The sequence below is a fragment of the Poecile atricapillus genome, chromosome Z (genome assembly GCF_030490865.1).
Source record: "Poecile atricapillus isolate bPoeAtr1 chromosome Z, bPoeAtr1.hap1, whole genome shotgun sequence".
Classification (NCBI taxonomy): domain Eukaryota; kingdom Metazoa; phylum Chordata; class Aves; order Passeriformes; family Paridae; genus Poecile; species Poecile atricapillus.
In genome coordinates, this window is record NC_081289.1 from 73,153,289 (window position 1) to 73,179,787 (window position 26,499).

At 40.0% G+C, this 26,499-nt stretch overlaps 2 protein-coding genes across 4 annotated transcripts in view; both read right to left on the bottom strand.

The window, feature by feature from the left end:
* Positions 1–1,316: 1,316 nt before the first annotated feature.
* SRP19 (signal recognition particle 19) lies at positions 1,317–5,993 on the bottom strand. The gene is made up of 5 exons (XM_058827902.1): positions 5,912–5,993; positions 4,734–4,809; positions 3,684–3,755; positions 2,592–2,703; positions 1,317–1,642 (listed from the first exon to the last, which is right to left on the bottom strand). Exons 1-5 carry the CDS (start codon positions 5,953–5,955, stop codon positions 1,509–1,511), a joined length of 438 nt encoding a protein of 145 aa, XP_058683885.1. The 5' UTR covers positions 5,956–5,993; the 3' UTR covers positions 1,317–1,508.
* A 7,681-nt stretch (positions 5,994–13,674) lies between these two features.
* APC (APC regulator of WNT signaling pathway) overlaps positions 13,675–26,499 on the bottom strand; it is a 103,312-nt gene continuing 90,487 nt past the window's right edge. For all 3 annotated transcript variants that reach the window (XM_058864712.1, XM_058864711.1, XM_058864710.1), the window contains one exon: positions 13,675–26,288. In XM_058864712.1, coding sequence (XP_058720695.1) covers positions 19,727–26,288 — 6,562 coding nt within the window. In that variant the 3' untranslated portion in view covers positions 13,675–19,726. The remainder of the gene's footprint in view (positions 26,289–26,499) is intronic.

A 26,499-nucleotide genomic window follows, 5' to 3' on the forward strand; every position in this document is an offset into this window, starting at 1 on the left:
TGCATGAAATTAATTACTGTGTAAGAGTGTGAATTATCACTCTATGATGGCCCTGTGCCCATCACCACATTGGCCACCTTGTGGTGCTTGTCTGTGCTGTGCTGGATGTGGGGCTCTGACCCCAGCTCCCTTTTGATCACACATTAATGCAGACTGAACTTTGATGGAACCGTGAGCACAGCAATGATGGATTTAGAGCTGCTTTCCACATGCAACAGTCCAACACCACACACCTTCTTTCCTGCCTAAAAACTGGTTCTGACAGGTGGAGCCCAGGGTCATGCACTCAGTGACTCAATGAACTCATGAACTCAATGGACTTCCATAGGGATGATCCATAATTTAAGGGAATGTTGTCTGTGTGTGTGTATGTACCAAAAAAAGAGAAAGTGACGGGGTTTTGGGAACTGAGACTTGGCATTATAGAAATTATATGGAATAAGGGGTGCCTCCTATCCTGATTTCAGTTGCAATCCAGTTAATTTTCTTCCCAGCAGCTATATTTTGGATTTAGTGTTGAGAATAATGCTGGTAACACACAGGTGTTCTGCTTGTTCCCGAGCAGTGCTTATCTTAAACCCAGGACTTTTCAGTGACCTACACCCTACCAGTGAGGAGGTATGTGGCAAGCTGCCAGGACAGGTGACCCAAGCTGGCAAAAGGGATATTCCATATCATAGATTAGCATGTCCAGTATATAAATAGGGGGGAAATTGGCCAGGAGGGGCTGATCACTGCTGGGCATGGGCTGGGCATCAGTCAGCAGGTAGTGAATAATTATATTGCTCATCACTTGTTTTCATTTTTTTTCCTCTTCTTAAAAAAAGCTGTGATGTAATTATATTTTATTATAATCACTTTCAATTGCATTATTGAATTTTATTTAGTTTAAATTATTAAACTGTTCTTACCTACAACCACAGTCTTTTTCTTTCCTGATTATCCTTCCTCACATCCCAGAGGGTGGGGAGTGAGGGAGGAGCTAGATGGTGCATAGTTGCCAGCTGGGATGAAACCACAACAGTTAGGTTGCTCAAAGTCCCATCCAGCCTGGGCTTGAACACTTCCAGGAATGGGGCATTCACAGCTTGTCTGTACAATCTGTGCCTCCACTACCCTCATGGTGAAGAATTTCTTCCTAATACAGAATAGCACAGAACTAAGACAGTTGCTTCACTATCATAAATATATGGCTTACTAAGGCAACCAGATTTCAAAAGGTGTGTATTTCTTTTGGGAAAAAATAATTCTCCCACCCACCCTATTGGCTTATGTTCTTCCACTTTTAATGCGAGTGCTAAAGTCAGACTTGGAGGTAATGTGTGAAAAGAGATTTATTGTTACAAAGATGCAAAGCAGTTACATGCATTTCAGTTCTAAGAAAAGCAGGCAGTTCTACTCAGCTTCACCCCTTAATTTCTTGCTTCATTTCCAAGTTGCTGCACGGTGTCCATCTGCACTTGTTTTAAGTACAACTATGCAAAGCAACAGGGACTCCAGATACCAATTTATTTCTTTTTCTTCCCTTTACCTTTCTTGCCTCCCTCTCCTTGCTGAAGGCTTTGATCGCTACCTCCCATCTTCTGAGTTCTTGTTTTCAGTTTGGGAATGGTTTCTGCAGCATACAGCATCACTGATTTACCTAAAATACAGGGAGGGGTCAATGCACGCCTGCTATGTTACCAACGGATATAAAGCCTAGGAGATCTGCTTCCTCCCCCAGTACAGAAAGCAGCTTGTGTAAAATTCTTGGGGGAAAGAAAAAAGTGGAGGACTGATAATGTCACAGCAGACTGGAAAAGCCACATAACCTGACAATCTCCAAAGAATCTACATGCTTCCTGCTACTCTTTCCCTCTACCTCCTACTGGCCCAGAACATTGGAGACAGAATGATCAGACAAAAGCTACATGCATTTTCAGAAAGGCATTGCTGCGTTCCAACAGGACTCTGGTTTTAAATCATCTCCCTCTGTCAGCACGCTTATGCTACTGTACACCCAACATTCTTCTGGCTCTTTCCTTAAGATATATACTGTTTCTCTTTTATACAGGGATTCATCTTCAGATAAAATGCAAAAGATTAAACTGTCATTCAAGATTAATAATTCCTATTAGTTAAGGGCAGCCACTTCATTGTTAATTTATGAAAATGGCCAATGGAAAACTCATTTGAACTCAGTATTGTGTTTTATCAATTTAGCATCCACTCTGATGCCCAGATGATGTATGTACCCTAAAAAAAATAGTGAATTTAGCCATTTACGCATTAAACTGTTTTAAATGTCAACAAAGCAGTAAGCTGAAACTAAACAGATGCATTGTTCAACACAGCAATCACACAACATTGCCTTCAAACCCCTCCAATGACACTTCTGCAGAAGCAGCAGAATCAAAGGCAACAGCATTTTACAAACTTTACTCAATGCTCACAACTTAATTTTGTTGACTTATACAGACAACAAGATTTAAAGTTAAATTGCAGGATTTATAATAGTTAAAACTCATTAAACAGGCTGTTAACATAAAATAAACCAAGCCTTTCTGGTTTATTAACAGGTGAAATACCAAAACCCAGGCAACTCTACTCACGTGTTGGAAACTGAGGCAAACACGGGTTGCCATCATCTTGTTTGAGCTGGATTCTTACTCTACCTCTGTACTGCACATCTCTGTTCCACTCTCTGGGATACATCTTGTTTTTCTGTCATACAAAAGGAGAAATGTATTATAATGTGCATTGGAAGACACAAATGTTTCAGAGGCACCGCTGAAAACAACTGAGCAATTTTGTAAGCAAGCTGTTACAGGGACCATTTTACATCCCCAGTGGGTTGGACCACAGGGGCCCAGGTTTCTGTTTTATCTCCACTGCTACAAACCCTTCTGGACACCTAGGGATAGCAACTGATAGGTCACAGTCACTGCTTTTGGCTAATTACAGCCTTCATTCTTGATGAAACATCACAGGTTTCTCAGTACAGATGGTGTGCACTGTTCAGATACTTCTGAAAAACAAAGTGATTTTTGAGACCAGGTTTTTGGGTACTTCTGGATGAGAACCTATATTATTCTTAGTAAAAACAACACCATTCTAAATTAATAATTAATTCTGAATTAATAATTACTTCAGCTAATAACTTGTGAAGTTACCTCTCTGGACATCCAGACTCATTCCCTGAGGAAAAAGTAACCAATAAACTAAAAAGCAAGCATATACTGCAATAAAAAGCTAACATTCTCTGGCTGAAACCTAACTCCAAAGGACGATGAAGATTTCAATTATCAGAGTCCTATTCCTATACAAGACTCATTGCAAAGGTCATTACCTTCCATTAAAAACATTCCTTTTTAAAAGCTTAATTTGCAGAGTTGCAGCTTGCAAAAACAGTTTTTATTCTGAAACACTTTTAAGCATCCAGGAAAGCCATCTAAGAAGGATGGTAAAACAGATGTAATGGTTTTATAAGCTTTAAAAGTCACACTGTTTGAGACATCTGAGGTATTCCTGACTTGCATCAGTTTTCCAACATTTACTTTATGATTATGGGCAGTTATCATATAAAGCAAGCAAAGCTAATAAAAAACCTTCTGAACAACATGTTATAAAGAAAGATATAATGAAAGAAGAGACACATAACAAATTTGGGTTTTTTTGTATGTGGGGACTTTTTTTTTAATTACCTCTAATAACACGTTGAATCCTACTGCTGCACATACATCCTGGATTTCTGTAGATGTGGGATTTTCAACAGCCTGTTGAAACAACGTGTTAAAATTAATTAGCTTCAACTACGAACTGCCTATATAAAAATACTTACCAGTTTCCCACCCTACACTCAGTAACTAGGAAAAGCTGATAGGGAAAGAGAAGATACAAATCTAGTGTAGAAGTCATCTGTCAGTGCTGCTGTGGTTTAGGAAACATTAAAATAAATTAAAAAAAGGAAAAAAAAAAGGAAAAAAAAAAGAGCTAAGACATCAGAAAACAGATGAGAGAATTCAGTAGGATAGGGAAGCAAGTTAAAGAATTGCTTAGAAAAAGTAATTGAAATGAATTAACAGTTATTGTATGTACAGAGATACTAAAAGCTGTGAATCAGCAACAGCAAACTTACAACAAGGACTGAGGGAGGAAAAAAACCACAAAATTTTTATCCACAGGGCAGCAGATTCTTCCCATAGGTAGAACAGATCCCATTCTTTGACTGGCAACTTGCATACTCAAGAAAGATTTAAAAAAACCCCCAAACCTTAAGCAGTAAGGAAAGCCTTTTACATTCCCAGAACTGCTTGCTAAAATTATTATAAATGAGTGAGATGACGCAAAACTATTTCTGGACAGATTCAAAGCAGCAATAACTACCATGCCTGTGTGTGACATACACAGGACACAGAGTATGGGCTCATACAGTCACCAGAACCCAGTCATTAGCTAGCTACTCTTTTCAGTGTTGCTTTCAAATTCTGCAAACTACCTGTGCAGGCAACTGAGTGCATTCAGTTCCTCATTACTTCACCTGCTTGCTCAAGGTGCTATTTACATGAAAGCAAACACTTCAGCCCAGGGCTCTCCTACTAAATTCACATGCTGGCACTAGCTTAACTTCAAATGCACTGTAGTTTCCACACCACTGCAGAATGGAAAGACCAGAGAGATGTATTTTCCAGCACTCTACACACTGCTACACAGTGAAACAAAATGCCCTATTTCCCTACCACCAATGAAATTACCTTGTCTATAGGTATCCTTCTTCCTTCTGCTATTGTCTTCTTGTTATTCAAATAAGCTGGATAAATGCAGATGAATCTAAGAAGGCAAAAGAGTGAGTTTAAGCAAGCTTCATCTTAACTCCGATACTTGACCTCCTTATTGCTTATGCAGTAATTTCCTAGTAAAACAGAAAATAAATGTTACGGATACAACACAGAAGTTCCCACAGCAGCTTAGAACAATCATTGATTTTCCCTAGACTGCTTGGTAAATATGTAAAAAACACAGTAAAAATGCTATAGATAGAGTTATTGTGGACATTAAATGACACTGTTGTTTGGGGCATTATGTGTACAAGGTATAGCACTACCCATTCTGAGAGAAAAAAAAAAAAAAAAAGAGGCTGAAACAGAACCTTTTGGCCTATTTCTTACAACTTTGAAACCTGGAACACACTTATTTCCATGAAAAGAATTAACATGTCCTGAAAACGTTTTACTATACTATTACCTAAGTTCTGTGATTTTATTTATTTATTTTTCAATTCTCACACACATCAACCCAGATTTGGGTACAATTATCAAAGCTATTGAAAAACTGCATTTAGAAACTTGCTTAAGATTTTTCAATAGATTTACACCTGTCAACTACATACACAGGATTAGCGTGAAAGAACCTCAATTATACTAATTAGATAATTAAAAAAAACAACTAGCAGAGGAGATGTGGAAGAAGGCCCGTATTGATTTGAATAAGGATCTATGAGAGCATAAGAAAATAAGGAAAATTAATAAAACATATGGTGCAGATTCCAATTAGCTGAATGACAAGAGAATGACAAGGATCACGTTTCTTGCTGCCTCTAAAGACCAGCCCAAATCACCTCAACTCCTCCTGTTTTCTCCTTCTCTTGTCCAGTGGTTTTCCCCACTCTTTGCTACTGCCGTCTTTGAGCCGGCTAGGTCTGTGTTCTTTCCGAGAATTCCAATCTCCTCACTGGCTTCCCAGCCACACAAGTGCCACCACCACCTCTTGTCCCACACGGAGTTAATTTCAACCACGATCATCCCTCGCTCCACAGGGATTTAAACCACCACCCCTTGCTCCGCTCGCGTTTTCTTTCTCGCGAGCCCTGAATGACGCCTAAACAAACGAACCCCCGAAAAAGCCGAGCCCACACAAGCCGTGCCCACGGTACCTCTCCTTGTCCGCCGGGGACGCGGCGCCAGCGGCAGCGGCCATGACAGCAACACCGCCCCGCCCCGCGGTGGCAGCGAGGGCCCGCCCCAATGGCCCGCTGTAAGAGTCCATTGGTCAGTAGGGCTATCTGTCAAGCGCCGCAGCCTGTGAGAACGCGGTACGTCGGCGCCGGGGGCGCGCGCAGGGCTTCCGCCAGGCTGAGGGAGTGGAGGCGGGGATGGCGGAGGGGAGGGTGCGAGAGCTCCGAGGGTGCGCGGAAGCGCCTTGACACACACCCGAACAATGGGTAGAGGAGCCCAGAGCGCTCGGAGTGTGTTCGGAGGACGCCAAAGCGCCGTGTGGTGCCCTTCACTCAGAGCTCTAGCGGTGTTTTAATCAAAGACCTATCTGAGAAGTGGCGGAAAACGTTTATTTGGTAACACCACAGCTTCCTGTACGATTACATGGAAAAATATGGGCTGAAGCTTAAGGAAAGAGCTACGGGGTCAGTAGTGGGTCCAGTTCTGTGTCAGGCTTTCATTAAGGCTATGGATGCGGGGCAGATGAGGGAGCACCTGAGCGATGGTGACCCTTGCTGGTGGCACCGAGCTGTGACTGGGCTGATGCACCAGAGGCGGTGCTGCCGGCCTGAGGGACCCCGACAGGCCGGAGAAAGGGGCTGGCGGGAACCTCAAGCAGTTCAGCATGGGAAGAACCAAGTCCCGCAGCAGGGAACAATCCCAGGCACCAGTATGGGCTGGGAATGCCCAGCTGGGAAGCAGTTCACCAGGAAAGCCCCTGGGGCTCCCGGTGGACCCTGATGCGGACATAAGACAGCAATGTATCCCTCTGGCAAGGCCAGTGGTGTCTGGGTTGTACCAGCAGAAGTGTTGCCAGCAGGGCAGGGGAGGTAATCCTGCCCCTCAGCACTGGGGAAGCCAGACCAGGAGTGCCAGGCTCCCCAGGACAAGGCAGACACAGTCACAGTGGAGAAAGTCCAGTGAATGGTCACCAAGGTCACAAGGGGACTGGAGCAGCTCATCCTGGAGAAGAGAAGGCTATGGGGATCTCACCAATGTACACAAACACCTGCAGGGGAGTTGCAAGGAGGATGGATCCAGGGTTTTTCCAGGCGTGCCCAGTAACAGCACCAGAGACAATGGGCACACTCTGAAACACGGGAGGTTCCCTCTGAACATCAGGAAACTCCTTTTCCCTTTGAGAGTGACCGAGCACTGGCACAGGTTGCCCAGACAGGTGGCAGTATCTCCATCCTTGGAGATGCTGAAAAGCTGTATGGGAGTGATCCTGGACTACCAGCTCCTGGTCACCCTGCTGGAGCAGTGGTTGAACCAGGTAACACCCAGAGGTCCCTGCCAGCCTCAACCATTCAGTCACCCTGTGAACTTCACAGGTTATATTTTGTGCACTGTTACACTCTTCATACAGCAGCAAGTACCAGGACAAAGAACTGAAGGTATCTATTCAGTATTTATCTGTGATGGTGTCTTTTTTTTATTAATGTTAATAATGTTAATTTATTTTTTTTTTTCTGCTCCAGCAACACATACAGCTGGCAACAAAATATTGAAGAGGGGATGCTAAGACCCAGTGCACACAGTAGTTTCCCCAGGGGAGAACTATAAGTTCTACATTCATTAAAACTTGAAAGAGTTAAGAGTTACGGAGAAGCTTCAGAAAGAATCAGGGTGGCATAGATTAAAAAGTTATCATCTATTCAGGCTTTTGAATGACAAGCAGTTTTGTTGTCTTCCGTCTGCTCTCATTCTGTCAGGATGAATGCACCACACAAAGTACTGCAGAAAACACGAACAGCACAACTGTGCGGCATCAGCAGGAGCAAGCGGCTTTTTGAAGCATGACTGCAGCTGTCTGGGACCAGCTCAGCGACTTGGCAGCTCCACACAAACATGACTCAACAAGCTCCTCAGCTGAAAAACAAGGTTATGTAAATGAGGAATACCAGTTATGAAGTTTTTGATGCAATACTTGTCCAGTACTAAAGACAGTTTTTTTGAGGGTTATCTCCAGGTTATCATCAAACTGACTGATACAGAAGCAAGTGTAGCTTTCTAAGAGGTAATCCATTACAAATAATTACTTAGGTATTTTGTTGCTTAGCAACAAAACGTTCTCATTAGCAGTAGCTTGATAATGGATCTCCTGTGTTTTTCTTTCTTTGCACAGGGTTTTTATTTTAAATCTCCATTACTTGCACACACTTGTCTTTCTATTGAATGACTTTTTATTGAGACCCCTACCACCTAAAAAGTGTCAAGAGCTGCCATTACCTTGGGAGTTGTCCTGTTGTCCAGGTTGTCACTGCTTCAAACAATGCATCAACCAACAAGGGCAGAAGCTTCTTCTGCCAACTGCTGTCACCTGCTTTTAGCAAGATAGATGTGGGCTGTCGGGGAGGAGAGCAGTGTTAATGCACATTGTGTGCACAGGGTAAACTATGGACAGACGAGAGTGCAATATATTGAATATATGCAATATAATAGTCTCTGTGGAGGCATGGGGTGTGCATGAAATGTGGTCATCCTAGACCTTGTTACAAACCACGCTTACTGCCATTTGAGGTTTGAACAATATGCATGGCCTGTTTCTTCTGGGACACAGAGGTCTGAACCCACCAAAAGGGTATTAACATAAATCTCCCTCTGCAGGACAGTGCTCTAGCAGGAGTTGAATCGAAGCACAAAGAAATTTATTTGGCATTGTCACAGCTTGATTTTTTTAAAATTGAAAACCAGGCTAAAGCTTAATGAAAAAAAAAAAAAAACAACTTCATATTATTCCCTTAGATTTCTGTAGTGCTCTAAGTTTCTCAGTTAGATTGTAAAGCAATTTCTGGTGCATCACCTTGAGAAACACTGCTCTGAGAGTATGTTAAAGGCAGTGAACACTGCTACAGTTTGTGAGTACCATCACTGCATATTAAGATTGCCCTCAGTCCACCTGATTCAGGGCACTGAGAAAGGTTTTGTGTATTTTAATGTTGTTTTATTTGACAGTTGCATGTTATTTTTTTTCCTTCAAATTCACATAGCTTTTAAATACCAACATATTAATGGTTTATCTTGTAAAACAATATTTAAATTTAGTATTGCAAAAAATACATAGCTTGTATCACAATTCGTGAAATACAAAGACTACAAAGACAAAAATTATTTTCCACATCATTTTCAGATGGAAAAATAATTAAAAAATTGTCAGAAATGGAGTTTGTGGAATTACAGATTGGATCACATGGTGAACATAACTGACCACACAGAGGAAGCAAGATCCCTGCAGATCTTCTTATTACTTACCAATCTCCTTTATAGGTGCTAGACTTCAGCATATCTTGAAACCAGGATGCCTAAAATGAAGCAGTGAGATGTCAGTTTAATCCCCATCATCACTGTAGAATGACTCCATTGAGTATATAGCATCCAATCACTGCATTTGTTCTAGTGCCATAAGAAATACATTTCAAAGTTGAATTCTGCATATTTCCAGCCTGAGGAATTCAGAGACAGAAGTAGGTCACAAAGCATTCCAGCTCAGACATGCTGTAGCTGCATGCATTTCCTGAGGATCTGCTGGCCCTGGACTCAGAAATGGAATGAAGCACTCAACACCTGACAGCTTTTAAACATTTTAAAGCAGTATGAAGAGAAGGTACAATTGCTGGTGAGGACAGGACTTGAACATGTCTGCAGCAAAACATCAAAACTGCAGATAATGCCTTTGGAGAGTAGTAGCAGGGATACTGGTCTCCGAAAGCTGTGTATAAGTTGTTGAAGTTATTCCATCTGTGGCCACTGCAGTGGAAGGGGCAGAGAATGAGAATTGCACTACAAAACCTTAAAGCAGAGAATTCTCTCTGTACACACTGTCCCTAGCAAGTCAGGTGTCCTGATTGAGACTATTTTTACTATTAATGGTGTGTGAGGAAGAAGAAAAAAAAAGACATCCCCAACAAAAACCAAACAGAAAACTTCCCCAAACCTCAAAGAAAACCCACTCCCAAACTAAACAACCCCACAAGAGCCCTGTACAAACATGAAATGGCAATTCAATGTGGTTGTGACAGATCGCTGCAATTCACCTGGGGTAAATGCAAATGCCCTAACTGGAAATGGGAGCCAAAGAAAATGGAGATGATTTGAGGTGACTGTTTTACTGGAAGTGTCACATACACCTACTTATTCAGACCTTGCATCCATGTTCAGTTTCTTCTCACTTGAAGTTACACTCCATAGTCTAAACATGCTAAAAATACCTGTATAATAATAGGACTAGTGAAGTTTCAGGAGAGGGCAGATTTACAGCTGGATTGGTGGAACAGCTCTGTAGTGGACTGCAAATAAAAGGCAGGGATGACAGGGATGTAGAGGGAAATCTTCATTTGTTCAATGGCTACTCAAGGTAAGGGGGGAACATGGGAAGAATTTTCTTCACAATTTTTGTAAATGAGAATTCCAGAAGGATATTTTTAAGTAAAATACAAGGGCTGGGAAAAATCCCACAGAACTTTCATTGTGAAAAATGGGTCATGAATTATGACTCAAGTTGGAATTAACAGGCAGGTCTGTCCAACAGTGAATTTTCAACAGCATAGAAAGAAAATGCTGCTGTCTTTAATTTAGTTTTCATTTTGCTGGTATTTACTTACCATGAAACTTCAACACACAGAATTAACCACACTAATTGGTCACCATAAGACTGTTTGCACCATTTTCCCAAATCAAGTGGCATCCCTACCCATGGCAGTTTCAACCCAGAGCTGGATCGTTTCTAAGGTCCCTTTCCTACTCAAGCCATTCTGTGATTTTAAATCCATAGACTGCCTTTTGGTTTTAACGATCCAGAATCCTGTCTGCTACATAAGCGTTTTCTGAAGAGGCACTACCTCATACTCCTATGAACCAGCAGAAGCACCACTTCTGTTCATCTCAACGGCAGAGGACAATAAACGTCAATAGCTTATTTAAGGAGTGTGGGATGTTCTAAAGCCACTTGAGGCTTAAATGTCTCAATTTGTGTAAGGGCTGCACCACCAAGAGCATCTAACAAGTGGCCTTGAAACAACCAGCCTGATTTGTATGGTGTTTGGAGCTAAAAGTCTTTTAGAGTATGTCACCTAATCCAAGCCTTGACTTGTATGAATTAATGTAGGAAGTAAGCAAACAATTTATACAGTGTTTCACTGAGATCCCGAGGGGAATGCTGTGCACCACATTGCCAAGATTCTATCCAAATTCTTATTAACAGGCCACAATGGAATTGACGAAGTGGAAGACCATGTATTTCTGTCACGGTGACACTGGTGGTTGGGTTCTTATTCCCCAGGACCGAGACTGATGAGAGAGAAGCTGTTTTCTCATCTTCAGGCTTAGTTGTTTATTCTTTCCTTATCTATATTACACATATACAGAGCACAAGGAGCTACATACACTAAGATAGAAAGGTGCAAGATGGAGAACAGAGAGTCTCTTCAAGGTCTTTTATATGTCTATTTGTCCAATAATCAAATGCCAAGTAAGTTATTTTTCTTAGTGACCCAATGACCTGACACCTGTGTGCTGCACTGCAGAATTCTTTATCCAAGCCTTAGAAGATGAAGGAAGGAGAAAGGGACAACACCCTAAATCCTCCATGTTGTCTCTTACTCACTAATGCAGCTTAAACCCTAGACTTTAACTTTCTCACCAGTGACTTAAGAAAACTCTATCCAACCTACACACTCACACTATTCGTTTATTTACTTAACTTTAAAACTGTCTCCATGACGTTATGCTAAATGCAGTGCTCTCTTGAGTGTCAGAGCCAGGCACCACAGATAAGGGCCCATTTCTTGTGCCTCTGACCCCAGCAGATTTCTACCCATGTCTCACTCCTTCTGGATGCAAAGACTATTTTTTAAGTACAGATCTGAGTTTTACACCCATTCTTTGTCCTTCTGTTTCAGCCTTGTAAAGCAGCTGACAGCTGTGTAAATTCACAGCTGTGTACAGCCAGCTTCCAAGATCTAAAGAAACCATCAGTCATCTTTGTGTGACACAATAATACAGTATTTGCACTGAATTCATAGCTTTCACTTCAGCTAGATTTTCACTTCCAACAAGTCCAAATGATTTATGTTCTGGTTTTGGCTGGGATAGTTAATTTTCTTTCTAGTAAACAGTATAGTACTGTGTTTTGAATTCAGTATGAAAATGTTGAAAATGCACTGATACTCTTGTTGCTAAATTAAGTTTCTCATGCTCTGCCAGGAAGAGAGCTGAGGAGCACAAGAAGTTGAGTGGGGGGACACATAAACTGGCCAAAGGGATATTCCAGACCTTACTGGCATCATGCTGAGGATATACCTGTGGAGAAAGTGGGCTGGAGGCTCATGCTCAGGGTTTGCTTAGGAATCAGTCAGCAAGTGGTGAGCAACTGTATTGTGAGTCACTTGTTTTGTGTATTCTCTATTTTGATGTATATTCACTATTATTATTATCATCATCATAATTTTCTTCCTTTTCTGTTTATTCAACTATCTTTATCTGAATCTATGAGTTTTCTCATTTTTACTCTTCTGATTGTCTCCCCCCATCCCACTGGAGGGGAGTGAGTGGCTGGGTAGTGCTTGGTTGCCAACTGTGGTTAAAAAATGCCAGTTAAAACTCTTGTAAAGTGTCAAATAATCCATCACAGCTGTTCAGCTACTCAGTGTAGTCGGAAAAAAAAGGATGCCAACACTTTTTCACCACCCAATGGAATAACAAAATACTACAAAAATAATAAAAATTGGGAGTTTTCTCATAATTCATATTATGGCTTAATTTTTAGAACTGCTTTTGTGTTCTTGCACAGTTACTTACAATGTGACATGTCCCATCGCAGACCTTAGCAACAGTCAGGTAAGATGCACAAGCCTTCACCTGCTACCAATGTGCTTTTTGTACAGAGGATTGTTAGAGAAAAAAGGGCAGAATTAGGCTTAGCCTACCTTCATTTGTATTTAATATAATCATCACTCAAAGTCTCCTTGTTTTCATGATCTCTACTGACTTTAAATTGCAGGTGATAGTTATAAAGCTTTAAAAAATTATTATTTTTAATAAAACATTTACATTTCTAGCAAGGCAATTTCCTTTTCTGCATATAAACCAAAACTTAGGTGAATTTTTTTTCTAGAATAACTTGAAAATCAGATACCAGCTAATCAGTCCTCAAATTAGAACTCAATATGAAAAAGTGGTACAACTATTAGAAAACAAGGGACCTTAGTAATCAGCAACAATGCCCTTTTTTAGTTTAAATACTTTAGTCAGTCTAAAGCGAACAGGGGAGTGTAAAATATATATGTAAATGTATGTGTATGTGTATTGGGAATTAATCAACTTAGGTCCCTTGATAGTCTAACTGGGGACTAAAGAATTCATTCATTACAGGAAAGACTTTGTAATTAAGTTTCTGCTGTGCTTATGAGTCTTAATGAAATAAGCCTTGTGAAACTTTTATAAGAGAGGTGAAACATGGAAGAGAACAGAGAACTCTACTGGTAAGCCAGGTTTTCAAGCTTCTTTTTTCCACTTATCTATCTGAAATGTGATTATCACTAAAATGAAAACGCATGGGTTTTTTTAGAGCATTTGTTCTGCTATAATGAATTATTGAAGCATCTTAACAACAAATTCCTTTTTAAATGAAATCATATTTCTAATAGTGGACAGACGCCTAACTTTCAGTAGTAGCCAAGAAAACAATTTCACTCTGACAAGGTGCAATCAGGAGGAAATTTTATGTAACACTGCAAGTAATAAATAAATTATGCATAGCAAGACTAAATTCAGAATAAGTGTACTGTGAAACAAAATACATTAGAATAACTGAAGAAATAATTAATTACAGAGTTAGGATATAAACAGTAATGCATCTCAGGCAGAAGCAAACAACAAAATTGAAGGAAAGATAATCGTGGGCTGAGTTTGTTCAAGAGAAACAACATTTACAGGTGGGCAAATTCATCTTGTCTCACAGGATGACAGTTTACTTGCAGAGAACCAGCACAAGCTTTATTCATGTTAGATCCCACCAGAAAGGATGGCATTAGATATACTGTTTGTATGTATGTCTTGAGCTCTCAATAGAAGTGCTTTTTATTGAGTGAACCAGCTCCCTCTTTATCTTCCTGAAATCGTAATTTCAATTCTACAGCCACTCAAGCAAAGGATGTTTTCACAAACAGCAAAATTGGAATAATTTCTTTAAATCTTGAAGTCACAGAAATGCACTAATACATAAGCCTGTAACTGTGTGGAAATTTCCTAAGAAAGGTAATTTGCAAAACTATGCTAGGGAGGCGTTCCCCAATCTTAGAGTAAGTAAACAGCACATCTGGTAAACTGAAACTTGACAGCAGAAAATTCATCTTGGCATCACAAGTTAATTGACACCTGCATTAATTATGTTGTGAACTCTTAAAGCTCTTCTGCACCACACCAAATTCCCTTGCACTTCCAATATGTAACCAAACACAACACATAGCAGTTAACTTACCATTCTGACTAAAAACTCAACCTTAGCTACGTAACATTCTCTATAAACACATTTACAGATACAAACTGTTATTTTGCATATAGGAAACTATGATGCAGGAATCTTACTTCTACATGTGATCTGAAATGAAACTGAAAATGGGCATCTCTTCTGGTTAAATGTCAAAGTGCAAAGGAGATGGCTGTGGAACCAGAGAGTGAATACACTTGGGTAATTTGGTATTAAGAAAGTCCTCGGAGTTTTTTAAACATGTGGAGAAAGTCATGCTTTACATTAACTGACACTTCTGATTCACAGCTTCATCCAAATCACACATCTCATCAAGAACAAAGCTGTCGCACAGGTGGATCCAACCTTGCAAGGCATTACAGTAGATGTAAGAAGTTATGTTTAGGTGAAGTCTAGATGATTTTTAGTGATGCTCTTATGGCTGTTCACATTATTTAATGAAAACTAGATGGGAAAGACATCTGGGACATTTTCCAGATCATCGCTACAATACTAACCTCATTAAGAAAGGGAGATGTTATCTCCCTCTTCAAGCCTCTTCTAGGAAAGAAATAGTTGCAATAAGTCTTTTTACTGGAAGGATTTACTGCACTGAGTTTAATATTGCAAATCTAAAAACTGTCTCCCAGAAGTTTACATATGGTAGACTTTTTTTTTTGGGGGGGGGGGGGGGTGGTTGTATTTTTGATTATTTTCACATCCATATACTGGTGTAATACTTCTGAAGTTAGTTGTCAGAATTTCCAGGATTAAGGATTTACTCAAACATAAGGTATTTAAATGCAAAGCACTAGAGGGCATTACACAAAAATTCAGTTAATAAAAAAATAAAAATCCCATTTTAATTTGCTTTTGCAGTGTCAAAATAAGTGAGTCTGAAACACGGCATATAGGCATAAAATTGCCTGTAACAGCTCGATCCAATGACCTCCAATAACAGAAACTATCCCAACCTCTTTCAACCAGTCCTAGCTGTTCTGTTTTCTTTTTTGCTGGCTCAGGTGGCACTTGTCCAACTATGCACCGAGCAAATTCGTGCAGTACTAATACTACTACCCCCATCAGGGGAGCAGGTAAAAGGTGGGCAAGTCGACTGAAAGGTCACGTAAGAGCCAGGATTAACAGCCAGGAGCATGGAATGGAGAAGAAAACTTCTTTGAACAGGACATGCCCTTTCTTCAGTTCTAGAATAGTATAGACTGTTATCTTTAAGAAGAAAGATGAAGCTAACACAGTTATTTTTCAAAGAAATGCCTCATTAATTTGTGCACAAGCTGTTTTCTCTCTGGTGCAGTTTATGTAATTCACTGAGGAAAAAAGGAAAGTACATCCCTAGGACAACATGACTCTCTCTGAAACTGCCCTTTTTCTATCCCTCCTCCTTTACCAATGACAGTGCAGCTGACTTCCCCAAACCATCAGAAGTACTAGTCTATGTTCAAAATACTGCTGCTGACATTTATAGCATAAATCATACTTGTATTCTGCAGCCAAGTCCTGCTTGAAACAGTATTCCAGTCTCATTAGGAAACTGTGGCAAGGCTTTCCATTTTTAAGCTGTCATATCTGACAGAGCTGTGTGCATTGCCTTTTATCTTTCTGGGGAAAATACTCTTGATAGAGAACTGCACATGAAAATAGAAATACATTAGTTCCCTTTTAAAGATTGCAATATTTAGTCAGAAGAGCTTACAAAGAAATTGAGCAGTAACCTTACTAGTGTGCCAGTGAGTGGCACACTGCAAGAAACTAAAATGGAAGCACATTTTAAAGAGTGAACTAATACAAATACAAATTGTGAGGAGGTCAGATCTCTGATTCTCACATCAAGAGGACAAAGCTAGAAGACAGTCTGAAATGAGCTTTATGAGTTATTTTTCAGTAGAAACTGATTTTTAAGTATAAGTTTGGTATGCACTAGATATGATAAGCTAGTTCAATGACAGATAAAGGTCTGAGTCACAAATAAAAGTCACAAAAAAAATTCTACCAAAATTGGAAGAAAGAAGGGCAGTGCATCCCAGAAGAACAGTAAATTGAGTCTTGGTTTCCTTAGCTCCTTGCTATTCTTTGTTTCGCCTTGACATAAATGTCCTCTTACCTGCTGTGGCAACTTCATACAAACGGAACCAAGGAACAAGTAGCATAAATAAAATCTGACTATTGTGACTCTGACATCATTAACAAAATCCAAGACCAAATATACTTATTGCAACCATTTTTCATGTCTTTGATTTTATATTTCTGGGATCTGTTTTTTAGTTAAGCTTATAGAATATAACTTTATATCCCCATCATAAATCAAACATCATGGATGTCTTTAAATATTCTAAAAGGCTCTTAGTGGATACTAAGTATTTTAGATAAAGAATCAGAGAAATGTAGATCTGGAAGAGATTTCAAAAGATCACCCATCTCTGCACACAGGCAATACGAAATATACTACAGTCCATCCCTATGAGATGTTTCATAAACCTCTTCTTAAAACTTCTATAATGGAAATTTAACAACTCCCATGGGAAGCATATTTTAGTGTATCACTACTCTTATAGTTGGAAAGTTTCTCTAGCCTGTCTTTGCTACAAATATAGGTTTACTCAAGTGGATAGTAAGAGAAACTTTCCAATTATAATGATCATGAAGTATCCCCAAGTCTATATCAAGAAGCCACTCTAATTTTCAAAGACATTCTGGTGTTTGATACGCATACAGTTATTTATAGTTTCACGTTATCTTTTGATTAAAAAAACTTATTTCAGTCATTTTTCAGTAACAGAACTGAACAGAATTCAGTTTAGTAACTGAACAGAATTCAGTAAACCAGAATTTCTTTTCTGAGACTGAGTTTACCTTTAACTCTTAAATTGACATGACAAATATGTAATGCCGGTGTTAAACAACTATTCTGGATTATGTCATATATTTCTGTATTAGTTGTTGAAAGCCCAGCACAAAATAATGATAAAAAAATCAAAAAATCAAAACATTTACAACAAAAGTGGTCTTTCATTTGAAACTCAAGGATGGAGTTCCATATTCTACTCCAGCAGGAAGCCCTGACTTTAAACACGTGACATAATCTGTTTCTATCTAATCTTTAAAAGGACACTAAGATTCATTCATATTAGAAGTTTAATGAAGATACGGTATGCAAAATATTTCAAATGCTAACAAGAGGGATGCTGCTTTTTAGCAGGTTCACGAGGTGATACAGGAACATGGCATATCTCTAAGTAAATCTGACAGGAAGCAAAGAACAAAAGAGCAAGTAAGATACCACTTCTGCCAAACAGGTATTTTTGGTACTGGCTTTAGTATAAATTGACTTCTGTCTGCTGATAGTGTCTTGATTGTGTTTCTAAATCAGTGCATGATTTATAATGAATTCAATTAATTTCAGTATCAGAAGTACAAAAGCCACAGAAGTGATAAACTCCGCAACTGTGTTAAAGCTACCATAAAGGTAAATTGCTCTATTTCAGGGCTTCCTGAAATCAGGGCATTCTGACATATCAGTTATTTAGAAAGTTACCTGTAGAACAGTCCAGTTGAGATTAAACTGACATACCATTTCATTTCATTTCATGGTTTGTTCAAACATGCACAGAATGGTTAATGTTCTGTTCTCATGTTTCTACTTTGAAGTAACCCTCATCTAAATTCAGACTATATTTATATTTTTAAAGCAAAAATCTGTTTTCTTTCAGCATTGTTCTAGCACAAGCTATATCTGCATCAGAAAGGCTCGAGGCAGCAAATGTCATGTTTTGCATAAAATCCTTTTTCTTCTATGGTAACAAATTTCTTGCTGCCATTGGATTTTTATGATATTTTTCCCTTCATAATTTTTTAAAAAATAAATTTAAAAAAAGCACATAGAGCGCAAATAGAAGCAAAATTTCATCTTATAGTCACTATTTCACATTCTACATTATATCCCCAATCAAAACATTTGTTTTACAATTTGTATACAATATTATTTGTATACAATTATTTGTATTATTTGTATACATTATTATTTCAGGCTTGCAGTCATGAGAACAATTATACTGCATGGCTACTGGAAATACCCTGCCTTTAGCCTTGTTATGCACCTGAGATGTGTGAAACTGTCTCAATTACAAAATATATTACAGAAGACCTGGGGCCTGATCCTGCAAATGTTAAAAGTATCCTACAACAGCCATTTGCCAGTGATAAGGAAGAAACTATACTGGAGGTGCAGGATTATCCCAAATCAGGCCTTAAGTGCATACAACCACATTATATGGTGACATTTCAAATTAAAATCCTGTCTTTTTATGTAATACAGAAGTAACACACACAACTTACATATAGTAATAATTTATTCTGAAATGTTCATTTTAGTCTCTGTTGAGGCATCACCCACGTCTCATTAATAAAAGAGCAGCCATCTCACCTCAAATACCAGAATATACAACAAGTTACAGCATAGCAAAAAAATTCTACCTACTTTAAGATAAAATTTAATTCAGGTAAAATAATTTTGTTCAAACTTTTACAGTTACACAGGTGGGTTTTTTTTTGTTTTGTTTTTTTCTTTTTCAGAGCACAAAGAAAGTGTAAATTGTTACACTGTAACTATCTATGCACATTATGTGACCACAGAAATGTTAATCATTACTTCATAAAATGAACCATCAGTTCCATTCATGCAGAAAAGCAGGCTAGGAAAGCTTGTTCAGCGGAAACCATATTACTGTGAATTTCACAGCCACATGATTAATTATTGGGTTAGATGAACTCACAAATACTAAACATGAGTATATTTTTTTGCATAAATAATACCAATTCTTCCCTGATGTAGTTTAGTTGGTCTGTAATCTAGAAATTATTGGTATAGCAATATGACTGCATCATTTCTATCTGTGCTATTCCATGATTTCAATGACAAGCAATATTCAAAGGATAATGGGATGGGATGCGTGTTAAACATGGGAATACATGTTAAACATACTGTACAAATACACTCGTGTTAGCAACTTTATTCCAAACTGTCAATCAGGTGTTCCTGCAAAATATCACTAGTGGAGACGAAGTATACTATCAAATATGGCTTCCAGAACAAGGACAATCTAACAAGAATCAAAGCTATTTACAACAAATAAAAACAAACAAACAAACAAACAAATCAATCCCCTTTTTTTTGTTTCGTTTGAAACAAAGTTTCTAAGTAGCTGCTGTATATAATACATCAGTTTTTTGTGGTTTTGTTTTTTTTGTGGTTTTTTTTTTTTTGTTGCACTTAAACAGAAGTTACCAGGTAAGAGCCAGAGTGACGTTTAGGGCTTTGTGTTCCACTGGAGTCAGTGTTTTCAGACTTGGTGTCGCGTTTCTTGGTGCTGTTATTCACTGGGGTTGGGATCTGTGAGGGCCGTGCAGAACTATTGTCCACACTGCTCTTCCTGCGGCTCGGGTTGTAGTTGAAAGGAGTCACCCTTGCTGCCACAGCACCGATGGGGGAGCTGTGCTTGCTTGAGCTACTGGAACTGAATGGAGTACGCTCACTTACAGTACTTTCGTTAATTTCTGGTCCAGGGACGGGATTATTCTGCAGAGGCTTTGTTTCAGTGCCTTTCTTGTCTGGACTGTCTATCTGAAAGAAAGAGTTCAGACGGTTTTCTAAGCCAGTGGTACGAACAGGAACACCTCCATTCCCTGGGGTTTGCTTTTCTTGAATCTCTTTAGGATCTTTACCATTCATACCCCCTTTCTCTGAAACACTGTCAATAACAGGGGGAGTATTTCCAGTTGGGGACCTTCCAGATCGAGGGTTGTTAATTGGGCAGTCCTCTATCCTTACCCACACATCCTCTGTCTTAGAGACAGCTGGAGCCATCTGATAGATGAGGGTTTTGGAATCAGAGCCATTTGTGGCACCCGAAGAAGAATGCTGAGGATCATTCATTATCTGAGGAATTTCATTTTCTTTTATTTTTCTCCAAGTACCTTTTGCTGGTGCTTGGCTTTCTTTAGTTTGCTTGTGTCCAGGAAGGGAACCTCCATGCTGCTTTTCATCTTCACTTTTTGCCTTTTCACTGGATTCTGAAGAAGCTGACAGAATGGAGGAGGAACTTCCAGTTCTTCGCCAAGTGCTTACACGAGGAAGTGATGAGGAATGCTTACTGTGCTCGCGCTTCCATGTTCCTGATCTATTAATCAGCAGCCTAGATGGACTCTCAGAATGGGAACGAGCTATGTCATGACGCTTTGCTGGTCTCCCATCATATTCTATAGTAGGGCTCTGATTAGGGGCTAATTTTCGCCAAGCACTACTCTGGGCAGGTGAATGAGTAGATAAAGACATATCAGGAAGAGAAGGACTTAAAACTGGGGTCTGCAGTTGGGATCTTGTGGGAGAATCTGGCCTGGATGGTGACAGAGATTCAAATGAAGCTGACTCTTCTAATTTCCGTCTTAGAGTAGGGCTTGGAGCCTCTTTAATAAAAGTTGACTGACGAACGAGAACAGGTCTCTCAGATCTGTCAGATTCACTTCCACTAGACTTTGTGGATGACATTCTGGATAGGTCAGTCTTTTTGTTGGATCCACCAGTGCTGAGAGTTTGGTTTAACCCCTTTGAAGCAGATTCACTCCGTGGAATGCTACTGGTACTCTTAGGTAAGGCAGTTTGCTTTGTAAGGTTTTGCTGGCTCATCTGCCTGCCCGGTGGTGTGTATGACATTCTACCTGAACTTGAGGATTTAGTTGAAGCTGTGCTAGGAGATGATGTTCTTGGCAACTGTGATAGTTTGTTGGGAGGACTGATACCATTTCTTCCTGGGGAAATGGAGTTTCGTCCAGGAGATTGCAAAGGCCTACTTAATGGCTGCTGTTGAGGTCTAGAAGGAGTGGAGTCTCTAGATCCTGATCTAGAAGGTCCTTTACTTGATGCACTCTGGTTCAACCCTGATGGTTGCCTAGTCACAGGAGCTGGCTCAGGTTTCACTGATGATTTGGCTCCTCTTGGAGAACTAGTCAAACTTTGGCCTTCACTAGGACTCTTAGAGTTCATGTTTTTGAGTGGGGGTCCTTTTTTGGAAACAGGACTAGTACTTGAAGAACTGTTTCGAACTCCTGGAATATGTATCATTGTTCTACCACGTGAAATTGAAGGCACACTTGTCTGTTGTGGTTGCTTCAAACTTGAAACTTCTGAATTGGAGCGTGCTTTTCCTGTGATCATACTTTTATACACTTTCTTCCCTCCTTTGATTCCCCTACTTTCTTGTTCTACTTTTTTAGACTCCAGTGTACTCTTCTCTCCTGGCTTAATAATTCTTGGACCTTTATTACTAGTGAAAGGTTTTTCTTCTTGGTCTGGGGTAAGATGAAATGGTGACCCTAGAGATATACCAGATTTTAATGAAAGGATAGAGTCAGAGTCTGATGAAGCTTGTCTAGACAGTGATGCAGCAGCTGCAGCTTGATGCAAGCTACTAACTATAGAATTTGCACCTTCTTGTATAGCTTTCCAGTCAAAGTTCTCCGAATCAGGTGAAAAACCATGTTCTGAATCTGGCCTCTGTATCTCTCTCAAATCCAGTGTTAAATCTTCTGCTAGTATACCACCTGTGTTCCTGGAATTATTTTTTTCACCATCACTCTTCATTCTTGAGGGCTTTTTCTTTTTAGGCATAGCGGAACTAATACATTCCTGCAGAAGATCATCTTCTGAGTCAATGCTAAGAGAACTCAGAGAGCTATTTCTAGAGAAGCACACAGGAGTATCTTCAACATGAAATGATTTAGGTGCATAACCTGAAGTCTGTGGTCTGTTGGATTCCACCTGTGGCTCAGGAGCCTCGGGACATTTTGCAGGTTCCCCTTCTTTGTTGTTATTGTTTTCTTGATCAATATCACTGAGGGAGCTAAGAGACGAATTGCGAGAAAAACAAACAGGTGTGTTTTCAATAGCAAAATTTTGCATTTTCTCATCTGTAGCTGCTCCTCTGTCTGGAATATCTTTAGTTGACTGAGAGAAAGTTTTTGTCTGGCTTCTGCCTGCTGCGTGTTTTTGACAAACTTGTGTCCTCTTACTTGGTTGCTGATTTGAAGACTCTTCTGCATTAGAGCACTCTTTACTTTCTGTTTCCTTTCCTTCTTTTCCTTTTCTTAATTCTGCCTTCTCCCTTGAAAGGTCAACATCATCATCATCAAAATCTAAAGAACTCAGGGAATCATTCCGTGAAAAACAGTAAGGAGTTCCCTCAATAGGTGTGTAATGATGAGGGGAATCAAATGCAAAGCTTCCTCTTACACGTTCTTCGTTATTTGGCAATTTGTCATGAAAATCTCTTGAATTATTTTTAAGGTTCTGTTTCTTTGCATCTCTGTTCTCTGGATAACCTCTTTCATTACCAGCACTGCTTTTAGGCTCTGTGCTTTTTCGCATGCGTGCTCTGTATTCATTGTTTTGAGAAACAGGCTTTATTGGTGATGTTGGCTTCTTTTTCTCACCTTCTGGTTGGTTTTTATTAACTGGAGATGAAGATGCTTGTTGAATTTGATCCATTATCTTCTTCACTCTGAAAGGCTTGTGGCTTTTTCCTTTTGGCATAGCTGAGTTAATGCACTCAGCCAAAATATCACCCTCTTCTGTTTTGTCGTCATCCAGGCCAAGGGGAGTCACAGCTGAGCTTTTTGCTCTCTGAGAATCATCAGTACTTCTGCCTTCTGTAGGAATGGTGTCCCGCTTTTCAAACTCCCCTGACTCTGCTCCCACACCCACATTGTCTGCATTGGCCAACTCACTTGGGGGTGATTCTATTGTCAGGTCACTCAGAGATGTGGCTGTTGAAAAATTTATTGGTGTACCCTCAACACAATATACCCGTGGCATATCATCTCCTGGCGTAAAAGTCACGTGCTTTTGTGATTGCAGTCTGCTTTGTGAAGGCAAAAGTTTGTAAACTGGCAACTGGCTGGGCTTTCTGGCTACAGAAGGAGGTATTTTTGGAGCAGATGCTTGAGAAGGCTTTTTGGTTTTACGTGAAGACTTTGTAGGCATTGCAGAAATAATACATGCTTCCAGTATTTCAATATCATCATCAGAATCATCCAGAATGTCTTTTTCTGCTTCAGCTGGCTTCTCTGCTTTCTTCTCCTGGTTATCCTTTGTATCATCCGACTGTTCAGGTTCTGCTTCGTTTCCATGCTCGTTCTCATGAACTGGAGGCATAATTCTTAACTCTGCATCTTTCTGTATAAATGGTTCATCAAGGCTCAGAGCACTCAGGCTAGAAGAGCAAGAAAACCCATCTGGTGTGCTTTCTGTGGCAAAATGTAATAGTGTATCAGCATCTGGCAGTACCTGAACTCTTTGAACAGCTGCATTTACAGCTGCATGTCTAGGACCAGGTTCTCTCTTCTCTGTAGTGGTTGTTTTTCCTTTAGGTACCTCTCTTTTTACCTGAACTCCTTGAGCAGGTGGTGGTGTTTTACTTCTGCTTGGAGGCATTGTTTGTCCAGGGCTGTCTGGAAGGTCACTGGGACTTATAATACCACTTACTATTCCACTGCAAGGCTCACTTTGAACTGAACTAGCAATTGAACGGCTTTCAAAACTGTCTAGGGAACTTACAGAAGTACATCTGCTGAACATGAGCGGTGTTTCCTGCACATAATGTTCTGGTGGGCTTTTAGGAGTTTGGGCACCACTCTTTGAGGGAGATTTGGCACCTGAAGAAAATTCAACAGCTTTATGTCTAGAGGAATCAGAAGGAGACAAGCTAGAAGTCTGAAGTCTAGTGGATTTTGTTCTGATGTGTTGTGCTGTTGATGCAATTTCACTTGCTGCACCTTCTGTAGGTAGAGCCCCATTGTTCTCCTTCAGTTCTGCAATCTGCAGTGTGTTATTGGCATCTGTGCCACGGGTGGATTGATCACGTCCTATTTCATCTTCAGCTGATGACAAGGATGACAAAGAGCTACACCTTGAAAAACATATTGGGGTATCTTCCACACAGTAAGTTTGTATAGTTTCCTGATTAATAGAGGGAGTCTTAGAGGAGGCGTTCTTCTGTGCATGACCACTTCTGCTCTGTGCCGAGCTTGGGTGAAGCTGGTTCTGCCTCTTTGAACCAGCTGAGGGGGCTGATGTGCTCCCACTGCTTGGGGTAATATGGTCAGTTTTACTGAGTTGCACTGAAGAAGTCTTTGGAAAAGTAAAAGATGGTTTCTGAGAAGGCGCTGGAACTTCTGTTGAGTATTTTAAACTATAGTCAATAGGCTGATCAACATGATGTTCCTCTTCGTTGTACTTTATGCTGTAATTAGTTGGTCTGTCTTCCTCTTCATGTTGTTCCTCCTCAGAATAACGTTCACTATAGTTGGTTGGCTTATCATCATCATAATCATCAACCTGGCACAAGGACTGATTTACTTTCTGATTAATTCCAAGAGTTGGGCCTACTCTGTTCTGCTCTGAGCCACTGGATCCTCTTGATCTAAAGGAAGAAACGCACTCCTGCTGTCCAAAAGGTGTCTGATATTTCATGTGTTTATCATCTCCACTTTCAGTGTACACAGGGTAGGCTGCATTTTGGTTCCTTGACTGTCTCTGCTCATTTTGTTTCATTTCATCATCTATTATATGCTTAGGCCTTGCCCATCTTTCATTCTGAGAGGGACTTTGCCTTCCAGAATTTAACTGCTCATCTGAGTATTTAAGACTATAATTAATAGGTGTGTCTAGTTCTCCATCATTGTCATCCATGTGATTTGCACTATGAATCTTGTGTGCCAAGTCAGCTGGATATTGGCCATAACTACAGAATTTACTTTCATCATCTTCGGAGTAAGACTCAATGGAAGGTTTCATTTGGCCTCTTTTACCATAGCCATCACTGCTGCTGACACTATTTAAACTATCATTTGAAGCTCTTTTGTATTCCACTTTTGTATAAGGCACAGGACATGTCCTGTTTGAGTTCTCAGATTTTGGAAAGTATGTATTTGAGTGAGTATGGGCAGAGGAGGATCTTCTCTGGGCATTTCTGTCTTCTGTCAAACAGTGTATTTCAGAAGTGGACCCAGAACTTCTGTCTTCCTGTGGAATGTGCATGCTTGTTACTTCTTCCATAACTTTGGCAATCTGAGCTGCAGCAGTAGAAATCTGCATTCCTATTCTCTTAGCAGAATTCCCAGTATTCTCTGCAGCTTGATGATAGGTGTTTAAACCTACCGTTCGATCCCTTTCAACACTCCTGTCTTTCTCAGATCGAGAATTTTCTGCATTTCCTCTACTGGAAGAGGAGGAGCCAGGCAATACTGTAGTATTTACATATGGTGAGAGCACAGTCATATTGCTAGCATTAAAGCTCTCTGACCTGCACACCCCATCGTCATGGTGGCTGGCGTCCAGGACATACTCACTGTATATATTTTGCTTATGTCTCTGCTTATTGCGGTGAGATGTTTTTGGGCTTAAGTTATCAATGTTGTCAAAAGTCTCTGATAAATGCTGAGCATCTAATTCTGCTTCCAGTGCCTTTTGCTTTCTGACATGGAGGGATGGGAGGCTTGATCCTGGAGACATAATGTTGGCATCCTTGTACTTTGCTGGCCTGTTTGCCATGAGGTTCCGTAGAGCTGCGGCACTACCCATGGCTATCATTTTATGTTTTGAATGAATCAGGTTTTTCAGCATGCTCACGGCTCCCATGTCCCACAGCGCCTCCTGATCCTTCGCATTTCGAGCAGAGAGATTCCACAGGGTCCCACATGCGTTACTAACTATTGTCAAACTGTGTGACTTCAAGTGTTGTAACAAGGTTTGTAAGCAGCTGTTCTCTCGCAAGATTTGCCTGGTGTTGAGTAATTGAAAACAAACATCTGTAAGTGGCATTTCAAAATGGTAAGAGACAAAGCAAAAAAGAAACCTATTATTCTAGAAATGAGTATTGCCCTTAGAAAGGATAATTAACAATTCTCCAGAGCAAATAACTCGTATTTCCACTAGCTTTTATCTGAATGCTAAACAAATCCTATTAGAAATATGAATAGTTAGCTTTTACT